This window comes from Coregonus clupeaformis, chromosome 12, assembly GCF_020615455.1.
Source record: "Coregonus clupeaformis isolate EN_2021a chromosome 12, ASM2061545v1, whole genome shotgun sequence".
Taxonomy (NCBI): Eukaryota; Metazoa; Chordata; class Actinopteri; order Salmoniformes; family Salmonidae; genus Coregonus; species Coregonus clupeaformis.
Window position 1 is genome coordinate 39307788 of NC_059203.1, and position 20877 is coordinate 39328664.

Below are 20877 nucleotides of genomic sequence, written 5' to 3' on the forward strand. Positions count from 1 at the left end.
ACACATATCACACCTGCAAAAATGTGCTCAAAGCCGCTGGAGTCCATCTTGCCAGCGTAGCGGGAATAGAGGCCGAACCACATCATCTTCAGGTCATGGAGGAACTCCTCCTCTGAGCTGTAGCGTCCTGGGGAGGAGAGAATAGCAAACTGACACATTACAAATGGAGATAGGTCCAAACAACATTCCATACCACATTCAAGTCCCTCAGTCGAACACCTGATTCCCTTTTTTGTTCAAGCTGGGCTGAAGCGCATTTGGGTACACCTTCTTTACATGGAGATAGATGTTTGGACATATACAGTACCAGTCAAAAGTTTGGACACACCTACTCATTCAAGGGTTTTTCTTTCTTTTTACTATTTTCTACATTGTAGAATAATAGTGAAGACATCAAAACTATGAAATAACACATATGGAATCATGTAGTAACCAAAAAAGTGTTAAACAAATCAAAATATATTTTATATTCATCCCTCTTTCCCTGTCACTGTCCAACTTCCCCCTTTTCTCTGCCCCTTGCTCTATCCCTTTCTCTCTCTCTGACCTACAGTATATCCTGACTGTGTTGTCTTCCATCCAGGTTTGTCCTTTGGTCTGGAGTCCAAATTGGAGATGTTTGGTTCCAACTGCCGGGTCTTTGTGAGACGCGGTGTGGGTGAACGGATGATATCCACATGTGTAGTTCCCACTGTAAAGCGTGGAGGAGCAGATGTTATGGTGTGGGAGTGCTTTGCTGGTGATACTGTCTGTGATTTATTTAGAATTCAAGGCACACTTAACCAGCATAGCTACCACAGCATTCTGCAGCGATACGCCATCCAATCTGGTTTGGGCTTAGTGGGACTATCATTTGTTTTCAACAGGACAATGACCCAACACACCTCCAGGCTGTGTAAGGGCTATTTTACCAAGAAGGAGAGTGATGGAGTGCTGCATCAGATGACCTGGCCTCCACAATCCCCCGATATCAACCCAATTGAGATGGTTTGGGATGAGTCGGAAGGCAGAGTGAAGGAAAAGTAGTGCTCAGCATATGTGGGAACTCCTTCAAGACTGTTGGAAAAGCATTCCAGGTGAAGATGGTTGAGAGAATACCAAGAGTGTACAAAGCTGTCATAAAGGCAAAGGGTGGCTATTTGAAGAATCTCAAAAATAAAGAAAAACCCTTGAATGAGTAGGTGTGTCCAAACTTTTGACTGGTACTGTAGGTACATCAGATATAATGAGCAATAGTGAGATAGAAATGTGAAGGGGTTGTATCATAGATATACTGTAACATGAACTGTAGGTGCAAGCTAGGAAGATACTGTATGTGATAAGTATGGCATATTAATGATAGAAGGGCTCTTAGCGACATGACGATGATATGAAGACTGGCTAGTGTTATCTCAGTAGGACACAGAGTGGATGTCTATACTACTATACCCTTGGTGAAGAGGAAGGCATAGAGCTCTCTGCCCAGCTCCGTGTTGGACATGGCCTCCCTGAGGAAGGTATCCTGCTCAGCCAGCTGCTGGGGGGTGAAGTCCTCTGTGATGCCTGTGTTTCTCTCGTAGTTGTCCAGCAGGGCCATGAAGGCAGCATATGACGGCTTGGAGAACAGAGACGCCTCGTCCAGGAACTGGAACAACCTGGATGGAAGACAACACAGTCAGGATATACTGTAGGTCAGAGAGAGAGAAAGGGATAGAGCAAGGGGCAGAGAAAAGGGGGAAGTTGGACAGTGACAGGGAAAGAGGGATGAAGATATAAGGAGGGAGAAAGAAAGAGAGAAAAATAACATAAGACAGAGACAGAGGAAGAGAGGAATAATACAACAAAGAGATGGTTGGAAATGGAGAAGTAGAGAATGAAAGAGAAAAGAGAAACAAAATAGAAAGTATTTTTTTCAGGCAGGGTGTCTCACGGGCGTGGGGACAGGTCGTTCTGGGAGCTGGTCTGGGAGTCGGGCACTCTGGCCTGGGAGTCAATGATCAGCTCTGACGCAGAGGGCTTGTTGGAGTCCAGAGCATACAGAGCCTCAGACATAGACTTGATCTCAGCATCAGTGATGTCACTGCCTCCATCTCCACCACCAGAGCCTAACAGACACGGGAAAATAACACTTTATTTTAGGGACTGCCACCATAGAACCCATAGAATCTATAATTGCCTACCACCCATAGAACATACAGTATCAGAGACATGGGGAACAGTTTACATTAACAAATATTATACTGTTGTAACATAGAGAAGTAATTACATTGTTTTAATATTATATCGGTCATTTCAGTGCTGTTGTGGGTCATTAACTCATTATATTGTACGACAGGACAAATACCAGGGTTATAATACTTTTTGTGTAACAGTTTGAGTAACAGTTAACTGACTTCCACAGAGGGAGGTGTAGTCGCTGCAGCAGTTGTTGTAGTCTCCACACTTGATGTTGCAGTGGCACTTGTTCTGAGAGTTGTATGTCTCCCCACAGCGGCCCTGGCAGGACAATCCTGGAGTGGTGCGAAGTGGAGAAGTCATTATTATTATGTTTTAGCTTAAATTGACATTTTAACATGAATGTCTAAGCTAGGACTATGAACTGCAGAGTCCTGTGTTTCACATAAGGAGCCTATTGAAGATTGTTGCGCTGTGCATGATGTGCGGCACTTTACACTGCACACCAATGACCTCTACTGGCCAAGCACACACATGCATTCTCATGCTGTAAAAAGACTGAGGGCACCCTGATTCAAACACTGGTGGTGAGCCATCCTGCCACTGTGGCCATCAGAAAGGCCAATGACTGACTATTGTCTAACATTGAGCTACATGTAGTATGTTGATTTTGTTCACAAAGGTTGTGTAGTAAAGACTCTTTCACGTATGATGCAGTAGTATCTGTATGGTGCACTGTGATTGACCTCGACCACTATGTGAATTTCACCAGGTGTTGTGGTTAATTTTCCAGGATGGAAAAAAGGGCAGCTCAAACAGATAACAGATGAATAATTAACTGTGCCTAGGTGTAGTAGACCGTGTGATATGTTTCAGGGACATGGTTTTGTTTGCATGCCTCCAGATCAGAATGGCACAGGCCCCTCTCACCATTACAGAGGGCTTCGTAGTCACTGCAGCAGTTGTCATACTGGGAGCACTTAGAGTTGCAGTGGCACATGTTCTGAGAGTTGTACTTCTCGTCACAGCGGCCCTTGCAGGATGTGGATCCAGCTGGAGAAAAGGAACAAAAGTGAAAAGTTCACACCCTGCTTCTGTTGACATGTAAATACTAAGCTGTGCTTCGTTTTGGCTATTTTGGTAAAGTTCATATACAATTTAACTAGGTTTTGAGCCAATAATAATAATAAAAAAATCCTAATGGATGATAAACTATTCTAACTATCTGACTAACAAGGTGGAGCGCTTAGAATGTGGTTGGACACTAATTATTGATAATTCTGACACATTTCTTTCAGGACAGCTTTATAGGCGTTAACTCATATATTTATTTATTTTTACTGACAGAGAGGGTTGCTACTGTAACTGACATTTGCAGAGGCTTTCATAGTCAGACCAACAGTCTCCATAGCACTCACAGGCTGTGTTACACTGACAGGTTTTGTTAGAGTCTGCCCTACTCACAATGATCATAAAAATAAATAGGTCATTTAGCAGACGCTCTTATCCAGAGCGACTTACAGGAGCAATTAGGGTTAAGTGCCTTGCTCAAGGGCACATCGACAGATTTTTCACCTAGTCGGCTCGGGGATTAGAACCAGCGACCTTTCGGTTACTGGCACAACGCTCTTAACCGCTAAGCTACCTGCCGCCCTATCATATTTTAACAGGTATATTACATTTAATTTCATGTGATACTAATGAAATGAACAAATAATAATTATCTAGTAGATTATCCTTTGCCCCATAACACCCTGAAGAGGGCTCATACTTACTGCTGTAACCCTGAGAGAACAAGGTCACAAACAGAATGACAAGCAGAATGATCTTCATCATGGCCCAGCAAAGATCCAATAACTAGGTGCACTGTCCCAAAGATGGATTTCCTTATATAGCAAGCTAGCCAAGCCAAAACAGTAGTTCCAGCATCCATGAAAGCTCCTCCCTGTAGTCAGTCTTCCAATCATGTTAGGTACAGTACTCTGGGGATAGCATTGGCAGCTACTACATATTGACAGGGTTGGGTAGGTTACTTTTTTTATGTAATCCGTTACAGTTACTAGTTACCTGTCTAAAATTGTAATCAGTAACGTAACTTTTGGATTACCTAAACTCAGTAACGTAATTGGATTACTTTCAGTTACTTTTGGATTACTTCACCGTAAAACACATTAGAAGAAAAAAAAAAAGATTATTACCAATTTAACAACATTTATTGCAGGATGTTTGAGCCACTAAGCAGAGCCACATTAGAACACATCACACAACATTGTGACAAAAATGTATTTAAGCCCTGTATACCTGCCTCTAACATGCGTCCTTCATCCTGATCTTGTCCATTTACACCTATAAGATCTGATCACAGTCAGACCACAATTCGTCTTTTAATCATGTACACCTGTCTAAAAATGTGGGCACAAACCCAATGTGCAGGACAAAGGATACATGTTAAAAAAAAAATTTTTTTACAACATGCACAGTGTAATCACACATTTAGTCCACCAAGTCGTTTTTTAAATTTAAGCAAAAAAAAGTGCAGCTAGGTGCAATAAAGCCACATATCAGACATGGCATTGCAGTAGGTCTATTCTGAAGCTAGCCTACTCAGATGATTGAAGGCAGAAATTCCTGTTGTATCGCAGCAAGAGGACATGCTCTAGATGAGCATCAGACATCCTGTTTCGCTGAGGGGTAAACAGGTTTCCACCATAGCTGAAAAGGCACTCAACTGGGGCACTGGAGGGAAGTGTAGTGTTGTACTTCAGGAACAAGTTCCGGACTATGGGGAACGATTTCAAGGAGTCCAAAGAGTGGTCTTTGTCTTCGAGTTACTTCCTCGCCTCATCCTCTGCTGTGCCAATGGCCCTTGTTGTTGCACCTCCGAACACAAAAACATTGTCTTCTGACTCATTAGACACGTTCTGTGCTCCCTCATCAACCTCTTCGGAGTGTGTGTTCTCCATAGATGCTGCTTCTTGAACTAATGTGCTCCGCATATCATCTCTCTTTGCAGGGTTGAGCTAAGACAGTCGAAACTTTGGCACGGTTGCAGTTGCCATTTTTGCTTCATGGGTGCTTAGCATAGGTCCAAACCGGCGGTCTATAGCTCAATGACCGCAGTGATGATGTGTGCAGAGAATCTCGCAAGAGGTATTTTCTCTGAGAGCTTAGACTTCAAGTTTAGGATTGTTGGGATAAGAAAGCCAACAAAACACTTCTCGCCCTGAAGAAGATCAATGGAGAATGCGAGTAACACTTTTTTGGTTAATGACTGATGTTAATATGAAAGGTAATTAAGAAAACAGGCAATTGTTTCATGGACATTTTTTTCCCTGCAAACATAACCTTCTAAATTTGAAAGTCATCCTAGAAGTAATGATCTACATTTTCAAAAGTATTGGTAATTTGATTACAATATTTTTGCTGGTAACGTAACGGATTTTTTGTAATCCATTACATGTAGCCTACATATTGATGATAGCATTTGTACTAGTTAGACCCAGTTTGAACATACTGTTCACAAATGTGTTTCCAATGTGTCTTCTTTTGTAACCCATTTGTTACAAAAGCTTTTTTGTAAAACATATGACTCTGACGTATTCGGTGGTTGATGTGGAAGGACGCTAGTGATGCATCCATACACAAAGGTTTGACATTGTGCAAATGTGCTCATTTGAGGTTACATGGGAATGGGAGAACGGAGTTGTTTATAACATTCCTAAACAAATATAGAGTGGACTTGTATTAACTTGTAGGAGAGATTAAGTTAATGAATACAGGCACAGAGAAATTTCACACACTCACACCTGTTGAACACGTCTAGTTTTTAAAATAACATTTTATCAGATTATGTTGTGTAATAGAAACACCTGCCATATTTTTCGTCTGCGTTCATGCATATTAATAAACTGCATAAATAGATTACTGTATCATGATATAAAAGTCTAAACCATTTCAAATGTGGTACGTGTATCATTCAATGCATTATCATTCAAGAACGTTGTGCCAGTAACCGAAAGGTCGCTGGTTCTAATCCCTGAGCCGACTAGGTGAAAAGTCTGTCGATGTGCCCTTGAGCAAGGCACTTAACCCTAATTGCTCCTGTAAGTCGCTCTGGATAAGAGCGTCTGCTAAATGACAAAAATAAATAATAAATAAAATAAGAAACTGACATATTGTGGAGATGCACTGTCTCTCACTTTCTACATATTTCTGCAAACAATGCTCTACTCCCTTTCCTGGACCTTTCCACTCAAAGTCTAAAATGGGCCAGTTATATGCAGTCCTCAGCCATCTGGTGTAGTTCACTTCACATGGTTTCTGCAGTAAACCCCGTAGCACATCCAGAACACCTGCTGCCATTGCGCCATGTCATAGTGGAAAAGTGTTGCAGCATTCAGCAACATAGGCACGTGCCTTACAACAGGGGTGAATGTAAGTGGGACACAGCCATATATTGCTCTTGGAAATAATATGCAATGTAATGGTTGATGTTGTGATGTTGGGGCCTGTCACTGTGCAGAAGGGGCCCCACTGTCTATAAACAACATGCACCTCATAGCAGTATAGGCCAATGTGTTTATACAGTATCTCTCAAAATAAAATAAAACTACAAGTAAGCAAATATGTAATAAAGAAAATAATGGACCAGATTCGTACCATCAAACTGTATCCCAAAGAAGTGCTGCCCTGTGTGCGCGATGTGATATGCATTCCAGTACATTAGATGACGCTAAAAAAACGTTATAGCAACATTTCCCGGCTCAACGAAAGATGCGTTTTGTAACAGTAAGTTTGGCCATGCTCGTTTGCCGTACCCAGCGTGTTCAATAACATTCTGGAGTTCATAAGGAGAAATGTCGAGCTTTGATTTGTAAAAAGCTCCAAGAATGGCATTATCTTATGTTTTAATATCAATCAGAACAGAGTTCTCAAAGGTAGGCGAGAATAGCGTGCGCCGGCATCCCGACCCCAGCATCCTATTGATGGTTGTGCTTTCTGAAGCTGCTGTCAGCTGTTGATTTGAGTAACGTTAATGTTAACGGTAACAGTTAGCTAGCATAGAGGCATTCAAAAGTGGCACGCGAATTAACAACGTAAAGGACAAGAAAGTATTCAAAATTCAGAAACTAGCCTTTGAGCATCGTTGGCAATATCACATGCAGTGAATTGAAACATCTTCCTAGAGCCAGATGTCATCATGGACATTGTTTGAATGATGCTGGCTTCACTGAAATGTAATCTATTTTCTTGTCCCCCCCCAAGCATGTACGGTCTTCTGTCTGCACAGTCTTCCTGGCTAAGCATGGCAGGGATGGATGTCCAAACTTTGTCCTGGAGAGGTGGTGAATGTGCAAGATTTTGTTCCAGTCCAACAGTAAGGAAATATGTTGTTAGTAGTATTTTATCTGATGAGTTAGTGCTAGGCTGGAACAAAAGCCTGCCCTGCAGTGCCTGCACACTGCATGCCTCCTGGACCAGGATTGGGCAACCCCTGACTTAAATGTAATGTATATTTAGGATAGTGTGTATATGTGTGTGTAATGCCTCCTTTTTCTCCAACCCAGGCAGAGAGATGGTTACATGAGCAGGCCCAAAAGGAAGGCTGGAGCAAAGCCAGCAAGCTGGAGGGGAGGAGGGCCAAGGAGGGGCTGATCAGTCTGTTTGTAGGAGACAAAGCTGCTGTCATGGAGGTAAGCAGATCTCATTCACTCAATGAGATCATATCACTAATCCTCCTCAATGCTGTCTGCATGCAATATTTAAGTTGAATGTTACGTAGTTTGACAGTCATCTTACTTTGTTTAGTTTGATAAAGGCTTTTGTGTCAAACTTAAATATAGTAGTAGTTCCACTGTGACGATCAGAAGTATCTGTATCTCAATGTCCTCCATGTCTGTGTGTGCTGCAGGTGAACTGTGAAACAGACTGTTGCCCGTAATGAGAAGTTCCAGCAGCTGGTGAAGGATGTGGCTTTTGCCACCATGGCTCACCACCACAGTAAAAACCAGAGTCAGACTGGATACGTGAAGGTATGACACATCACTACATCACCCCCACTCAGTAGCCACATCACCCTAGTATACCTGTTCGAATGCGTAAAATTGCATTTATCTTTGTTTGTTTCAGTCTCCTGGCAGCAGAGGACCTCTAAACTGAACTTGGGTGAAGGTGCTTCTCTGGCTGATCGGCTGGCCCTTACCATAGGTGAGTGAGTAATAAAAGTAGCCCAAACATTTACAAATACGACTTTAAATGTATCAAAGAGAGTTTACTTGATTTGAACTTCGAGAGGCTCTATCTGCAGCATTATTTCTTGGTTGAAAGTGTTTGGAAATGGAAGACTGCTCTGTTAGTGAAGTTGTGGTTTCCTGTCATTTCCTGTCCCGTCCTCTTTCAGGTCCGTTGGGTGAGAACATGTCAGTGAGGGTGGCGGTGGGCGTCCCTGCAGGCTGGCACATCGGCTCCTACATCCACAGTGGCGTGGCAGGCCAGTCTGACATGGCCATGGGGCGATACGGCACCCTCATGGTGTTCCAGGGGGGGCAAGTACAGGGCGCAGGACACCCTGGGGAGGAAGCTAGGGTAGTATGTAGTGGGAGAGGTCCCCATATCCCTGGGCAGCATGGATGACCTGCCCTGTGGGGACACGCCTGCTGCCCCAATCCTTCCTCCCTGACCCCAGTAGGACAATGGCCCAGTACCTGACGGAGCAGGGGGCTTGAGTTCTGGACTTTGTCCGCTTTCAGTGTTGGGATGCGGGCAGTGATGGGGCATAGTGAAGGGGAGAGGAGAGCATCTCGAAGACCTTACATGTTTTGTTTTCTGCCGTTTTTTTGTTTCTGAATTAGGTCACAGTGCCGACGCTCAGTTGATGTCATGCAAATGCACTCAACCAATTTCAATGTCTCATGTTTTAATGCTGTATGTGAAGCCTAATATACACTGAGTATACCAAATATTAGGAACACCTGTAGATTACCATGTCTGCTGTACATTTATGATGATCTTATCTCACTAATTTCTCATTCACTCATGCTGCCAAATATGCCCTCGTAAAACTGACTATCCTACCGATCCTTGACTTCGGCGATGTCATTTACAAAATGCCTCCAACACTCTACTCAGCAAATTGGATGTAGTCTATCACAGTGCCATCCGTTTTGTCTCCAAAGCCCCATACACTACCCACCACTGTGACCTGTACGCTCTTGTTGGCTGGTCCTCACTACATGTTTGTCGTCAAACCCACTGGCTCCAGGCCATCTATAAATCACTGCTAGGCAAATCTCCACCTTATCTTAGCTCATTGGTCACCATAGCAGCACCCACCCGTAGTCTGCGCTCCAGCAGGTATATCTCACTGGTCATTCCCAAAGCCAACACCTCCTTTGGCCGCCAATCCTTCCAGTTCTCTGCTGCCAATGACTGGAACGAATTGCAAAAATCTCTGAAGCTGGAGACTCTTATCTCCCTCACTAACTTTAAGCATCAGTTGTCAGAGCACCTTACCAATCACTGCACCTGTACACAGCCCATCTGAAATTAGCCCACCCAACTACCTCATCCCTATATTGTTATTTATTTTGCTCTTTTGCACCCCAGTATCTCTATTTTCACATAATCTCTAGCATTCCAGTGTTAATACTAATTGTAATTATTTTGCACTATAGCCTATTTATTGCCTTACCTCCATAACTTGCTACATTTGCACACACTGTATATATATTTTCTGTTGTATTTTTTGACTGTATGTTTTTTTACCCCATATGTAACTCTGTGTTGTTGTTTTTATCGCACTGCTAAGATTTATCTTGGCCAGGTCGCAGTTGTAAATGAGAACTTGTTCTCAACTGGCTTACCTGGTTAAATAAAGGTTAAATAAAAAAAATAAAAAAAAAATAAAACTAGCTACAGTTTGCATTTTAATACCACACGATGGCGCACTTGTTCAGTAATACACATGGCTCATAATAATCGTCCACATGAACGCTTCTATGGAATTAGCAAAACTATTATCAGTTCCCCCAGCACAGCATACATACGCCGATATTCACTTATTCGCTTTAAAAGAACAGTCAAGATTCCAATAAATTCATGTTAGGACTGTTTATTTGCGCCTATCTTCCAGAATGACGGTAAATAGTTCGAAGAGCCAACGCCTGCGAGATGTGATTGGCCTGATCGATGCATTAATTAAGGAGGATGACGTCATGAGCATAGTTTTTCTTGTCAAGGTTCGCCCCTGTCGGTTCACATTCGCCTTACCTCCGACCGCAGACGGGACTCAAACCAAGCCCAGAAATGGTAAATGCCTTTACTCTGTTCTGTTTCAAAGATATTTGTATGCGACGTGAAGTGTAGACTGTTAGCCTAGCAAAATGTCATTTTAAATTCGTGTAGACAAAGCCAGTTAGCTTGCTAGCTGATCCAACGAAGACATTGCGCTGCTGGATTTTCAAAACATGGCTGTGCAATGTTTGCTGGCTAACGTTACTTGTTCTCTTCATTTTCGGTAGTCATATTAATGGATGTGTTTTCTCTATTTTCATCTCTGCCGTACTTCTCAACCAGTCTGACTTCTCAGAAGACCAGATCATTGGTGAGTTTTGTGACAGCTTTGTGACAGTAACGCTATTTGAAGGCTAGCTACCTAGCTAAATTGTTAGCTGCTAGACTATCCCTTACTTCACTGTCGTCATTCATTGAATGTCGAATAGCTGTACTTCTTCTCTCCTGTCCTCCTCATGTTTGTCTTGTGAGAAGCAGTTTCCCTGCTGACAAGTTGATTTAAACTGGAGCCTATGGTGAGTTTGTTGAGATGGACCAGGTTTTGTTTTGGCTAACCATCTTGGGAAACATTTTTACGTTTACATTTGAGTCATTTGGCAGACGCTCTTATGCAGCGCGACTAACAGTAGTGAGTGCGTAAGTTTTCGTACAATGCATGAATAGTGGAATTGTCATCAGACATATTGATATACGTTTACTAAAATATTCACGAGTGTCTATTGGCTCAGTCAATCCCATATAATGTGGTCAATCCCCTTGTTTGATCACCACAGCGGGTTTGATTGAATGGTGTTTCAGCAGATTAATGTTTTGTGTTGAATGGATGACCAACTGCTATTTTTTGAGTTCTGTGCCTGATATTTTTTATGCATGCAGAAATAGAAGGGCCAGATTTCAACATGTCAAGACATGGCTAGTCATTAGTGTTCACTTCAGAAGCCTAAATACTTTGAAAGATTGGTCGTTTTAGTTCTTCCATTTTAAAGTTTATGTTTTTTTTGCCAACACCAATTTTGGTATTATTGATCTGTTCCGTTTATTGTTGTGATGTTTAGCTAGCTACGTGGTTAGAGAGCAGCGCTAACCGGAAGTTCAAAATTCTGGAATGAGAATTTGTTCCAGGTGCGAGAATTGTATAAAATATGTCTACATATTATTGAGGAAATCAAGCCACTATTGTAAATTGTTCTCAGTCCTACACCGGTGTTGACTCATAGACATTGTATAAGCAAAGGGAAATGACTCAACCACTTATTGAGTTGTACGTATCGAAGGCGTGGCACAACTAAACCTCAGACATACTCTTTGAAATTAAGTTAGCGAAGCATGTATCCATTTAGCAATAACATATCTACCGACATAGTGTTACTGTACACATCGATTGACTGTGTATTTTCCCCTTGCTCAATGGCCTGTTTAGGAGTTTTGTTCCACGGTTGATAGATTTCATTTGCCCTCGTTTGTTTGGTTGAAAGACGGTTGACAGATTACTCGGCCAGCGCTTGCTGTCGATGCCATATATGGGTAAATGAGTGGCTGCTGTGTAGTTTTAGACGGACCGTCTCGGGATGCGCCGCATACCAGCGGTGGGAGGCAGGCACCATAACAATGGCCCGGGGAAATTACCCTGATGTCAGAAAGCGTTCCATTAGAGGCCACCGCATTTACTGTAGATAACAAATACTCAATCAAACAACAAAACCAAAAAAACGGAATTGTTTGTGTAATAACGCTTTATTTGCTAAATTATTCACTGCCAATGTATTATTCACTTTCTTACTAACTTTGTCTTTGGATTCTCGTTTTTGCCCAGTCTTTTCAACCTGTTTCTACATTTACAGCTTATATATATCAATCAGCTCTGTGCTTTTTTTAAATGCCCTTCTTCTCCCAGTTTATATTTATCAATCACACACACACAATACAGCTCTGCTTTTTAAAAATGCCCTTCTTCTCTGTCTGTCAGAGTTCAAGGAGGCCTTCCTGCTGTTTGACAGGACAGGTGATGGGAAGATCAGCTACAGCCAGTGTGGTGATGTCATGCGGGCTCTCGGCCAGAACCCTGTCAACGCTGAGGTCCTCAAGGTCCTGGGCAACCCCAAGTCAGAAGGTCAGCCATTCTTCTAGATGCTTACTGAACATTGACCATTAGTATCCATTGGCTGGATAAAACATAGAAGTATTACACATTTCAGTTAACATTTGTCAGATTTTATTCGGGCATAGTGTGGTCTTATTGTGTTCCGTTTGATTTAGACCTATTTTTCAACGCTTAGGGCTGATGTGTTTTTGGGACTGTTACTGTTTGCAGTGAACAACTTCACCAAACCAGTTTGAATAATTTGTATTCTGTAAGGTATCAACTAATGTGCTTTAGCATCCAACGAAGGATACAACTGATGAAACAAAATGTTATTCTGGGTATGACATAACTATCCTATGGAGTGTGAACTTTGTGTGTAATCTGCAGTTGTCAAGTACCACAGGCACACAGGCTTTGTCCTATCCTATCAAGTGGGTGGTACTATTGAAACTCAGTTTCTGTTGTGGTTGTGCATCCTGTCCCTTATCAGTCAAGGAACCGAGGCATTGAGTACATTGACATGCACACTAATATTTCAATATTAAACTGATTATGGCAGTAGGCAGATTATGGCATTAGTCACGTAAACACCTTACTCTGCTTATCTTAAACGGCATAAGGTCAAAATCGAAGTAAGCATACACCGATTGAAACACCTGGTTTTCTGAGCGATCTTTTGAATCATTAGGACATGTAAACACCTTAATCGGCGTTCCAGCAGTGCATTTCATCTGCGCATGTGCTAGCACCAGCCGAGCGAGCCTCCCTCTTTAGCGTGAGTGAAATGTGTTTGTAAACAACTGAATTTGTGTCTTACAAACTTTATATCTCCGTCTCCGAACACAGAATCAAATATGCTTCCCAAAAATAATGTTTGCTGAGGTAGAATGTTTATTTTGATTGCGGAGTTTCTGCATTTTTAGAGTGCCATCAGGTGTGTCCATGTAAACAGGATTATTAAGGAAATCGTTCTTCTTGCAAAGCATGTAAAAGTTTTAATCGAACTATTATATTAATCTGACTATCCACAATAATCACATTATTGTGTACATGTAACAGAACTCATTGTGTAGGTTCACTCTCCAAACGATCCCTGTTCTGTTCTTACATGTGTTAAACACAGAACAGGTGCATCTCAGATATGCAAATAATAATAATAATAATATGCCATTTAGCTGACGCTTTTATCCAAAGCGACTTACAGTCGTGCGTGCATACATTTTTGTGGTCCCGGGGATCGAACCCACTACCTTAGCGTTACAAGCGCCGTGCTCTACCAGCTGAGCTACAGAGGACCACCAGATCATGTCAACAAGGTCTGATAACATAAAGCTGACTATCAATTTATAGAGAAACACAAGCATTCCTCTATTTGGAATTTATAAGATTTGTTCAGATGTTTATTAAGCTGACATATGGAATTGTGTTAAGATGGTCATACTATGGATCATTTTGCTATTTAATTTTGAGTTTCAGGACCCCTTTAGGTATCCCCAAACAACATAAGAATAATACTAATAATAGTTTTGGGTCTTTAGTAGCCCATAGTAACACATTAATAAATGGCAAAAAGGACAGTAAAACAATAAATCATTAAAACAACAAGGTTTTGAAGTGTCTGTCCTAAATCTAGGAGATATAAGGTGTGTGTATAATTTATTTGACCTTATTATTATTTTTTGGGTAGGCACATAAATACCTTCAAACTACCATTTGTTTTTCTAAACCGAAACCGGTACCGGTGACCTTCAGAGGAGTCCTGTGACACTTGTGGGGGCCGTAGAGGAAAACGGAGACCATCATCGTGTTCGTGAGAGTCTCCCATTTCCATAGTTTGTAGGCCAAACCGTTCGGACGCTACAGACGTTTTCGTGAGAAGACCGATTTTCGTGATGTCTCGTAGTCCGGCTAACACTGCTCTAGCTCTGCCACCTTTCATCACAGATGCAGAAGTGTGACATTAATTGACTCATCCGATACAAAAAAACTACCTGGATATCTCTAGCTTAAACTGACACACATTTTTATGATTTTTTAAAATGTTAATTAGGGTGATGGACCGGTACGTCAATCGACTCTAGGGGGTTAAATACATTTCATGCCATGTTGAGTTATTTTACTCTCAGTATGTGGGCCTAGTCTTAAATGGAGCAGATGCAGATATTTTATATACACTGAACAAAAATACAAACGCAACATGTTGGTCCCATGTTTCATGTGCTGAAGTAAAAGATCCAAGAAATGTTCCATATGCACAAGAAGCTTATTTCTCTCAAATTATCTGCAATTTTTTTTTACATCCCTGTTAGTGAGCATTTCTCCTTGGCCATGTTAATCCATCCACCTGATAGGTGTGTCATATAAAGAAGCTGATTAAACGGCATGATCATTACACAGGTTCACCTTGTGCTGGGGACAATAAAAGGCCACTCTAAAATGTGCAGTTTTATCACACAACACAATGCCACATGTCTCTACTCTTGAGGGAGCTTGCAATCGGCGTTCTGACTGCAGGATTGTCCACCAGAGAATTCAATGTTAATTACTCTACAATAAGCCGCCTCCAACGTCATTGCCAGAGAACTTGGCAGTACGTCCGACTGGCCTCACAACCGCAGACCACGTGTATGACGTCGCATGGGCGAGTGGTTTGCTGATGTCAATGTTGTGAACAGAGTGCCCCATGGTGGCCGGTGGGGGTATGGGCAGGCATAAGCTACGGACAACGAACACAATTGCATTTTATCGATGGCAATTTGAATGCACAGAGATACCGTGACGAGATCATGAGGTACATTGTCGTGCCATTCATCCAACGCCATCGTGACATGGGGTTGAAACATGAGGCAAGGGTCTGTACACAATTCCTGGAAGCTGAAAATGTCCCAGTTCTTCCATGGCCTGCATACTCACCAAACATGTCACCCATAGAGCATGTTTGGGATGCTCTGGATCAATGTGTATGATATCCAGCAACTTCACACACTCTTTGAAGAAGAGTGGGACAACATTCCACAGGCCACAATCAATAGCCTGGTCAACTCTGTGAAGGAGATGTTGCGCTGCATGAGGCAAATGGTGGTCACTATATACTGACTGACTGGTTTTCTGATCCACGCCCCTACCTTTTAAAGGTATCTGTGACCAACAGATGCATATCTATATTCCCAGTCATGTGAAAATCATAGATTAGGGCCTAATTTATTTATTTCAATTGACTGATTTCCTTCTATGAACTGTAACTCAGTAAAATCTTTGCGTGTCGCGTTTATATTTTTGTTCAGTTTAAGTTATTCTGTCTGTTTCTAGAAAAGTAACAGCTAGTGATAGTATCTAGCAGAGTAAGACGTGTTTATGTTTTCGGCCCTCCCCAGAGATGAATCACAAGATGCTAGACTTTGAGCAGTTCCTGCCAATGCTCCAGGCCATCGCTAAGAATAAGGACCAGGGCTCCTTTGAGGACTTTGTGGAGGGTCTGCGCGTCTTCGACAAGGAGGGCAATGGCACAGTGATGGGCGCTGAGCTGCGCCACGTCCTCACAACACTCGGTAAGACCTCAGAACCCCCGATGGCTATGTTTACTTCTCCACTTATGAAAATATTGTTAATTTTCATTGAACTGCAGTCACTGTGTATTTCTTACTTGTATTAGTCAATGGTTTATATTACAGTATATTAGCCAACCATTTATTTCTTGTACATGAGAGCTCTACTTCAGCTTAACACTCCAGACAAACATTACTGCAACCTGCCTTGTGACAATGTTGGAGACATAAATCATTGACTTTCAGCTCTTGATGGTTTTACCTGAAGAATGTTAATTTGGATCAAGAGAAAAGCTTGATCCACACGGCCCTCTTTTCCTTATCAACCTCACCTGACTGGGGTGCCAAAGGTCCTTATTATCACTAATCAGTTATCACCTCTTAAACTAGTGACTCAATGCCCTACCTTATCCATATTGATCCTCTTCATTTGCATCCTGAACATCTGTCTTGTAAGACGATTGAGCAACATAAACGACATAAGACATGGCTTTGTTGATGGTCTCACTCGTTAACTGTATCAGTAGGCCTCTGGGAATGTCTGCTTGGTAGTGGGGTTTACCTTTATAGAATTGCAGATGTGAAAGGTATAGGAAAGATGGGATTCCCTTCCTATACAGTGTCTTGTCTATCTGTTATGAGAATGTAAAAGTTTTTCATTTTTTGTGTTGCAGGTGAGAAAATGACAGAAGAGGAGGTGGAGACTCTCTTAGCGGGACACGAAGACGCGAACGGCTGCATCAATTACGAAGGTAAAGCAGCGTGGTTATGAGATTTGATGGTTGTAAAGGGAGAACACTGAACCTCGTCTTATACTGTAGAATATATCACAATGCTTTAGGAATGACCATTTCACATAGTTTTGGAATAATGGAACAATCATGTGGATGATAAGATGTTAATTTTACCAAAATACAATGGCAATTGTCTTGAATGGGATGTACTCATGGATCATGTAAACACAAATCCCTATGAATATTTGATTATTAATAAGTATTATGTGTATGACTGGGTGGAGGTTGTGTTTATTTGATTTCAGGTGGTTGTGTGTGGTGTCCCTTCTCTTGTTTTTTCCCTTCACTGATCTCCCTGTTCCTCTCCCACAGTTTTTGTCCGCCACATCATGTCCGGCTGAGCGGCGGGTACGAGCAGACCCCCTAAAGCCCCCCCCCCCTCTCTGTCAGCACCTACCCCAGCAGTGGGCTCTCACCTGCTCTGGGGGATGTGTGTGTGTAGGGGGGAGGGGGCCTCTCTTCAATCCATCACTGCACAGAATGCTCCTACTCCTAGCAACTGATACCACAGATATATATTTAAGCAAGTAGTTAACTAGCAGGTTACTCTTTATTGTTTCTGGTTGTGTGTGGGGGTGCTCTTACTCAAACACACATTTGAAAGATGGCGTCCTATTGAAGAGATGCGTAGTAAAGGCTATGATACTGATGGCGTATGTAGAGTAGGACATCTCTCTGTGCCGTGATGGTGTTGTCAGAGGCTACAGGGTTCCTGTGGTGGAGTCTGGTTTGAATTTATGATTTGATATCTGTTCTTTTTAACTTTCTCTCCTGCAGAGCATTTCTCCCTCTCCTGCCCTTTCCCCTCTCCTGGCTGTAGCCTGCATGTAGCATCTCTGCATGTGTCTAAGTGGCTCCTGAGGGACCCCAATGGACACTGACTCTCCAACCGGAAGAGGGCAGGACACTGATGGGGGGGGGGATCTGTGTTAGTTAGACTAGAGGGGTGACTCCTCAACTCTGAATGTGTGGGAGGGTGTTTTGGATCAAGTGGTGTAAAATAAAGCCTTCTCAAGGGTTAAATTGTCGTCCTCTTTACTATAGTGACTTCCTACTAATGCAGAATTGCATTTCCTTGGCTGGTGACATCTGGTCCCTCCGCCCCTTCTCCCCATTGAAGCTCTAACTGTAGGTGTGCTAGACCCTTGATTTAGTTTTTTTCCTCCCTTTCTGTCAGATCCCTCGCTCCTCCTCCTTCCCGCTGTCCTCCTTTTTCTTCTGTTAGAACAGCCCAAATAAGGAGGGGGGCTGCTAATCCTAACACATTTCAGGTTCTGAGGCCTGGCTGAGCAAATCCTTGGCTGTTCTGGCTCGTTAGGAGATGGAGCTTTTCTGAGTCCCTCCCCTCCCTACTGCTCTCATTCCTCGCTCCAGCCTCTGTTCACCCCTTTAATGCAGGTTCTCTCTTCTGACTGACACGTGGAGTCTCTGGATCAGACTCGGGCTGTAGCATCCAGCTCCAGCAGAGAGCTGTGCTCATGTTGGGAAGGAAAACACCTCCTAGAGAACCATGTGGGAGCAAGTCACTAAGTGGACTTGCCTCTGTTGATTCATTGAATTTGTCTCAATGTGGTGTCTGGGCTGTGACATCCTCTGAGTCTGTTTGTCAATTACATCTTGGTGGGAAAATGCTTAGAAAGGCATTTGGGAAAAATGTATGTTTTGGATGGAATATCCCATCCATAATTTATTCTAGGCTATACAAGCCAATCCTTCTAGAACCAAGAGTCAGTATAAAGTCATAAGGAAAATAAGGCACTCTAAATCCTATAGTTGATAGGTAGTGCGAGGCTATTTGGGAAAGTGTGGAGGTTGTAGCACTGCTGGTGGAGGCTGTAGTGTTGCTGGCAGATGCTTGAGGTGGAGTTTGCTCTAGGCTTTTCTTCTCACACAGATGACCAAGCATGCTGCTGATGTATTCTTTTTTTTTTTCTCTCCCTCAGAACTCGTCCGGATGGTGATGAGTGGTTGAAGATTTCAAGAACACAACCGGTTACTTTTATTCCCAAATATGTTTTTTCTATTATATACGTAAAGTCTGTCTCGCCCCCATCCACCGTGTCATTCCCCACCCAACTCTTGTTTGCCCTCGTTTTGTGATATTTTTTATTTTCTTTCAGAAGTGCCTTTTCTGTGTCTGAGTTGAGACCCTTTTTCATTTCACTTCAAAATATCATCCAGCCACAGGTGCATGCTATCATGCCTGGCTCGTGGACAGAATCGGCAATAACATTCCCTTGATTATTCCATACATTCCCATCTCCCACCCTGTCACTCAACCCCTGTGTCAGCCCCGTCGCCCAATAGCTGTGTTTTTATACAGAGTTCATTGGCTGAGACCAGCTGTAATGTGGATTTTACCAGGCCAACCAATCATGAAATGGTAGATGATTTACTGTCTCATATGTTGTCTCGAATGATATTTAATAAAAATCCCCAGTTTCTGAAAACGAATGTGTTCTTTCTTTTATATTTTTAATAACACAATGGTGGAGATGTTTTACATTTACATTACATTTTAGTAATTTAGCAGACGCTCTTTTCCAGAGCGACTTACAGTTAGTGAGTGCATATATTTTCATACTGGCCCCCCGTGGGAAACGAACCCACAACCCTGGCGTTGCAAACGCCATGCTCTACCAACTGAGCTACACGGGGCTGTGACATGTAGGCTTCTTTATTTATGTACATGAACAATAGATTGGAATATACAGGAATTCCAATGTTGGCCTCAGATCCAATTCTGATTGGAGTAATTGTTTTATATTGTGATTTGTGTTTTTTTTTTTTTTTTTACTTGTCTATTTGAACAACTTAAATCTACTTGATTGACTATTTGTTTTACTTGTGCCGGACAAGAGGACAGGCTTAATGTTGAGCCCTGTACTACTATACCTTTATGGACTCCATCCGTTCCTTGTCTCTGCATATAATACACACACGGACACACAAACATCCTTCATTTCGTTTAACAGATGTCAGTGGAATTCCAATACAGCAACCGTGCAGTAATATAAAAATGGATACATCACTTACTAGATCATTTAAGCCATTTTGGCCTAGCCATTCTGGCTATGTGTCCGGGATGGTCCAGATACCTATACGTTCTGGCAACACGTCCAGGACCATTCTGGCTATAAGAATGCATGTGTTTTGAGTTGACACCATGCAATCTAGGAAGTGGTATTCAAATAGTAGAGTATATCCATTTGATAATTTCAGTGAACAGACATCTGTGCTGGCTTTCTCTCAAATGTAAAGGTAATTTGAATATTATTCAACAGTGCTGTATAGGACCTTAATGTAAGGCCTACTCAACATTGTCATAGTATCTTTTTTGCACTAGTCCTTTGGTAAGATGGGTATGTTTCTTATTTGATTGCAGTGGCCCTCTATGGTTCTCTAAGGTATTTGCAGTACTTACACTAGCCCTTTTTATGGTAATGCAGGTATTGGTCTGCTAGCTGCTCCGAGGCAGTAGGCCTTGTATGGTAAAGTGATACATTTTCCCACTAGATTGTTTGTAGTCTCCGTAGTCTGCAGAGTGTCTGTTAGTACTAGGTGATAGTTCAGTGGAAAATAAGAAACCGTTATGTTCAAGACTCAGTAGTCCCATGCATAGGGGGACCGTGTACGGAAGACGACACGCACAGCCTGCCATCTTGTGGTGCCTGCAGTGCAGACAGAGCGTGGATTATTTCCGTAGGCCTAATGTAACAAGAACAAGTGAAAGATCCTCTGTCTATTCCTTCACATGAGGGTTTAGGTTTAGAGCCATAGTCATACTACCAAAAATTCTTAGTGAACTACAGCCTGACTGAAGAACAGTGTCATATCTTTAAGTTTGCCATTGAACAGTCAAGATAGCAGCAATGACCAAACTATACACACGTCACTTGTCATGTCATTTATTTGATTTTTTAAAAACATTTTTTGTAAGTAAAACCTTAGCATCTTTTTTTAAATACGAACTGCAGAGCAATTATTGACACTAATTCATTAACGGTTT

General features: G+C 42.2%; 2 protein-coding genes and 1 pseudogene across 3 annotated transcripts in view; 2 read left to right on the top strand and 1 right to left on the bottom strand.

Moving 5' to 3' along the window:
• Window positions 1-4040, bottom strand: part of endou (endonuclease, polyU-specific) — a 5322-nt gene extending 1282 nt beyond the window's left edge. The window contains exons 1-6 of the mRNA XM_041892899.2: window positions 3930-4040; window positions 3085-3207; window positions 2373-2489; window positions 1910-2084; window positions 1429-1634; window positions 14-127 (exon numbers count right to left, since the gene is read on the bottom strand). Coding sequence (XP_041748833.1) covers window positions 14-127; window positions 1429-1634; window positions 1910-2084; window positions 2373-2489; window positions 3085-3207; window positions 3930-3990 — 796 coding nt within the window. The 5' untranslated portion in view covers window positions 3991-4040. The remainder of the gene's footprint in view (window positions 1-13; window positions 128-1428; window positions 1635-1909; window positions 2085-2372; window positions 2490-3084; window positions 3208-3929) is intronic.
• A 2950-nt stretch (window positions 4041-6990) lies between these two features.
• LOC121578533 lies at window positions 6991-9249 on the top strand (annotated as a pseudogene).
• A 1126-nt stretch (window positions 9250-10375) lies between these two features.
• LOC121577623 (myosin light polypeptide 6) lies at window positions 10376-19318 on the top strand. Of its 2 annotated transcripts, XM_041891367.2 has the most exons (7): window positions 10376-10461; window positions 10729-10756; window positions 12413-12556; window positions 15904-16077; window positions 16749-16826; window positions 17181-17216; window positions 18812-19318. In XM_041891367.2, exons 1-6 carry the CDS (start codon window positions 10459-10461, stop codon window positions 17207-17209), a joined length of 456 nt encoding a protein of 151 aa, XP_041747301.1. In that variant the 5' UTR covers window positions 10376-10458; the 3' UTR covers window positions 17210-17216; window positions 18812-19318. The 2 variants fall into 2 exon arrangements, with proteins under 2 accessions (XP_041747301.1, XP_041747300.1); XM_041891366.2 differs by lacking the exon at window positions 17181-17216 and having other exon boundaries at window positions 10379-10461.
• The last annotated feature ends 1559 nt before the right edge of the window (window positions 19319-20877 follow it).

Bases quoted from the DNA above. Each gene is read 5' to 3' on its own strand.
- LOC121577623 (XM_041891367.2), top strand. The intron at 10,757-12,412 runs GTGAGTTTTGTG...TCTGTCTGTCAG, and splicing joins CTCAGAAGACCAGATCATTG to AGTTCAAGGAGGCCTTCCTG. The intron at 12,557-15,903 runs GTCAGCCATTCT...GGCCCTCCCCAG, and splicing joins GGGCAACCCCAAGTCAGAAG to AGATGAATCACAAGATGCTA.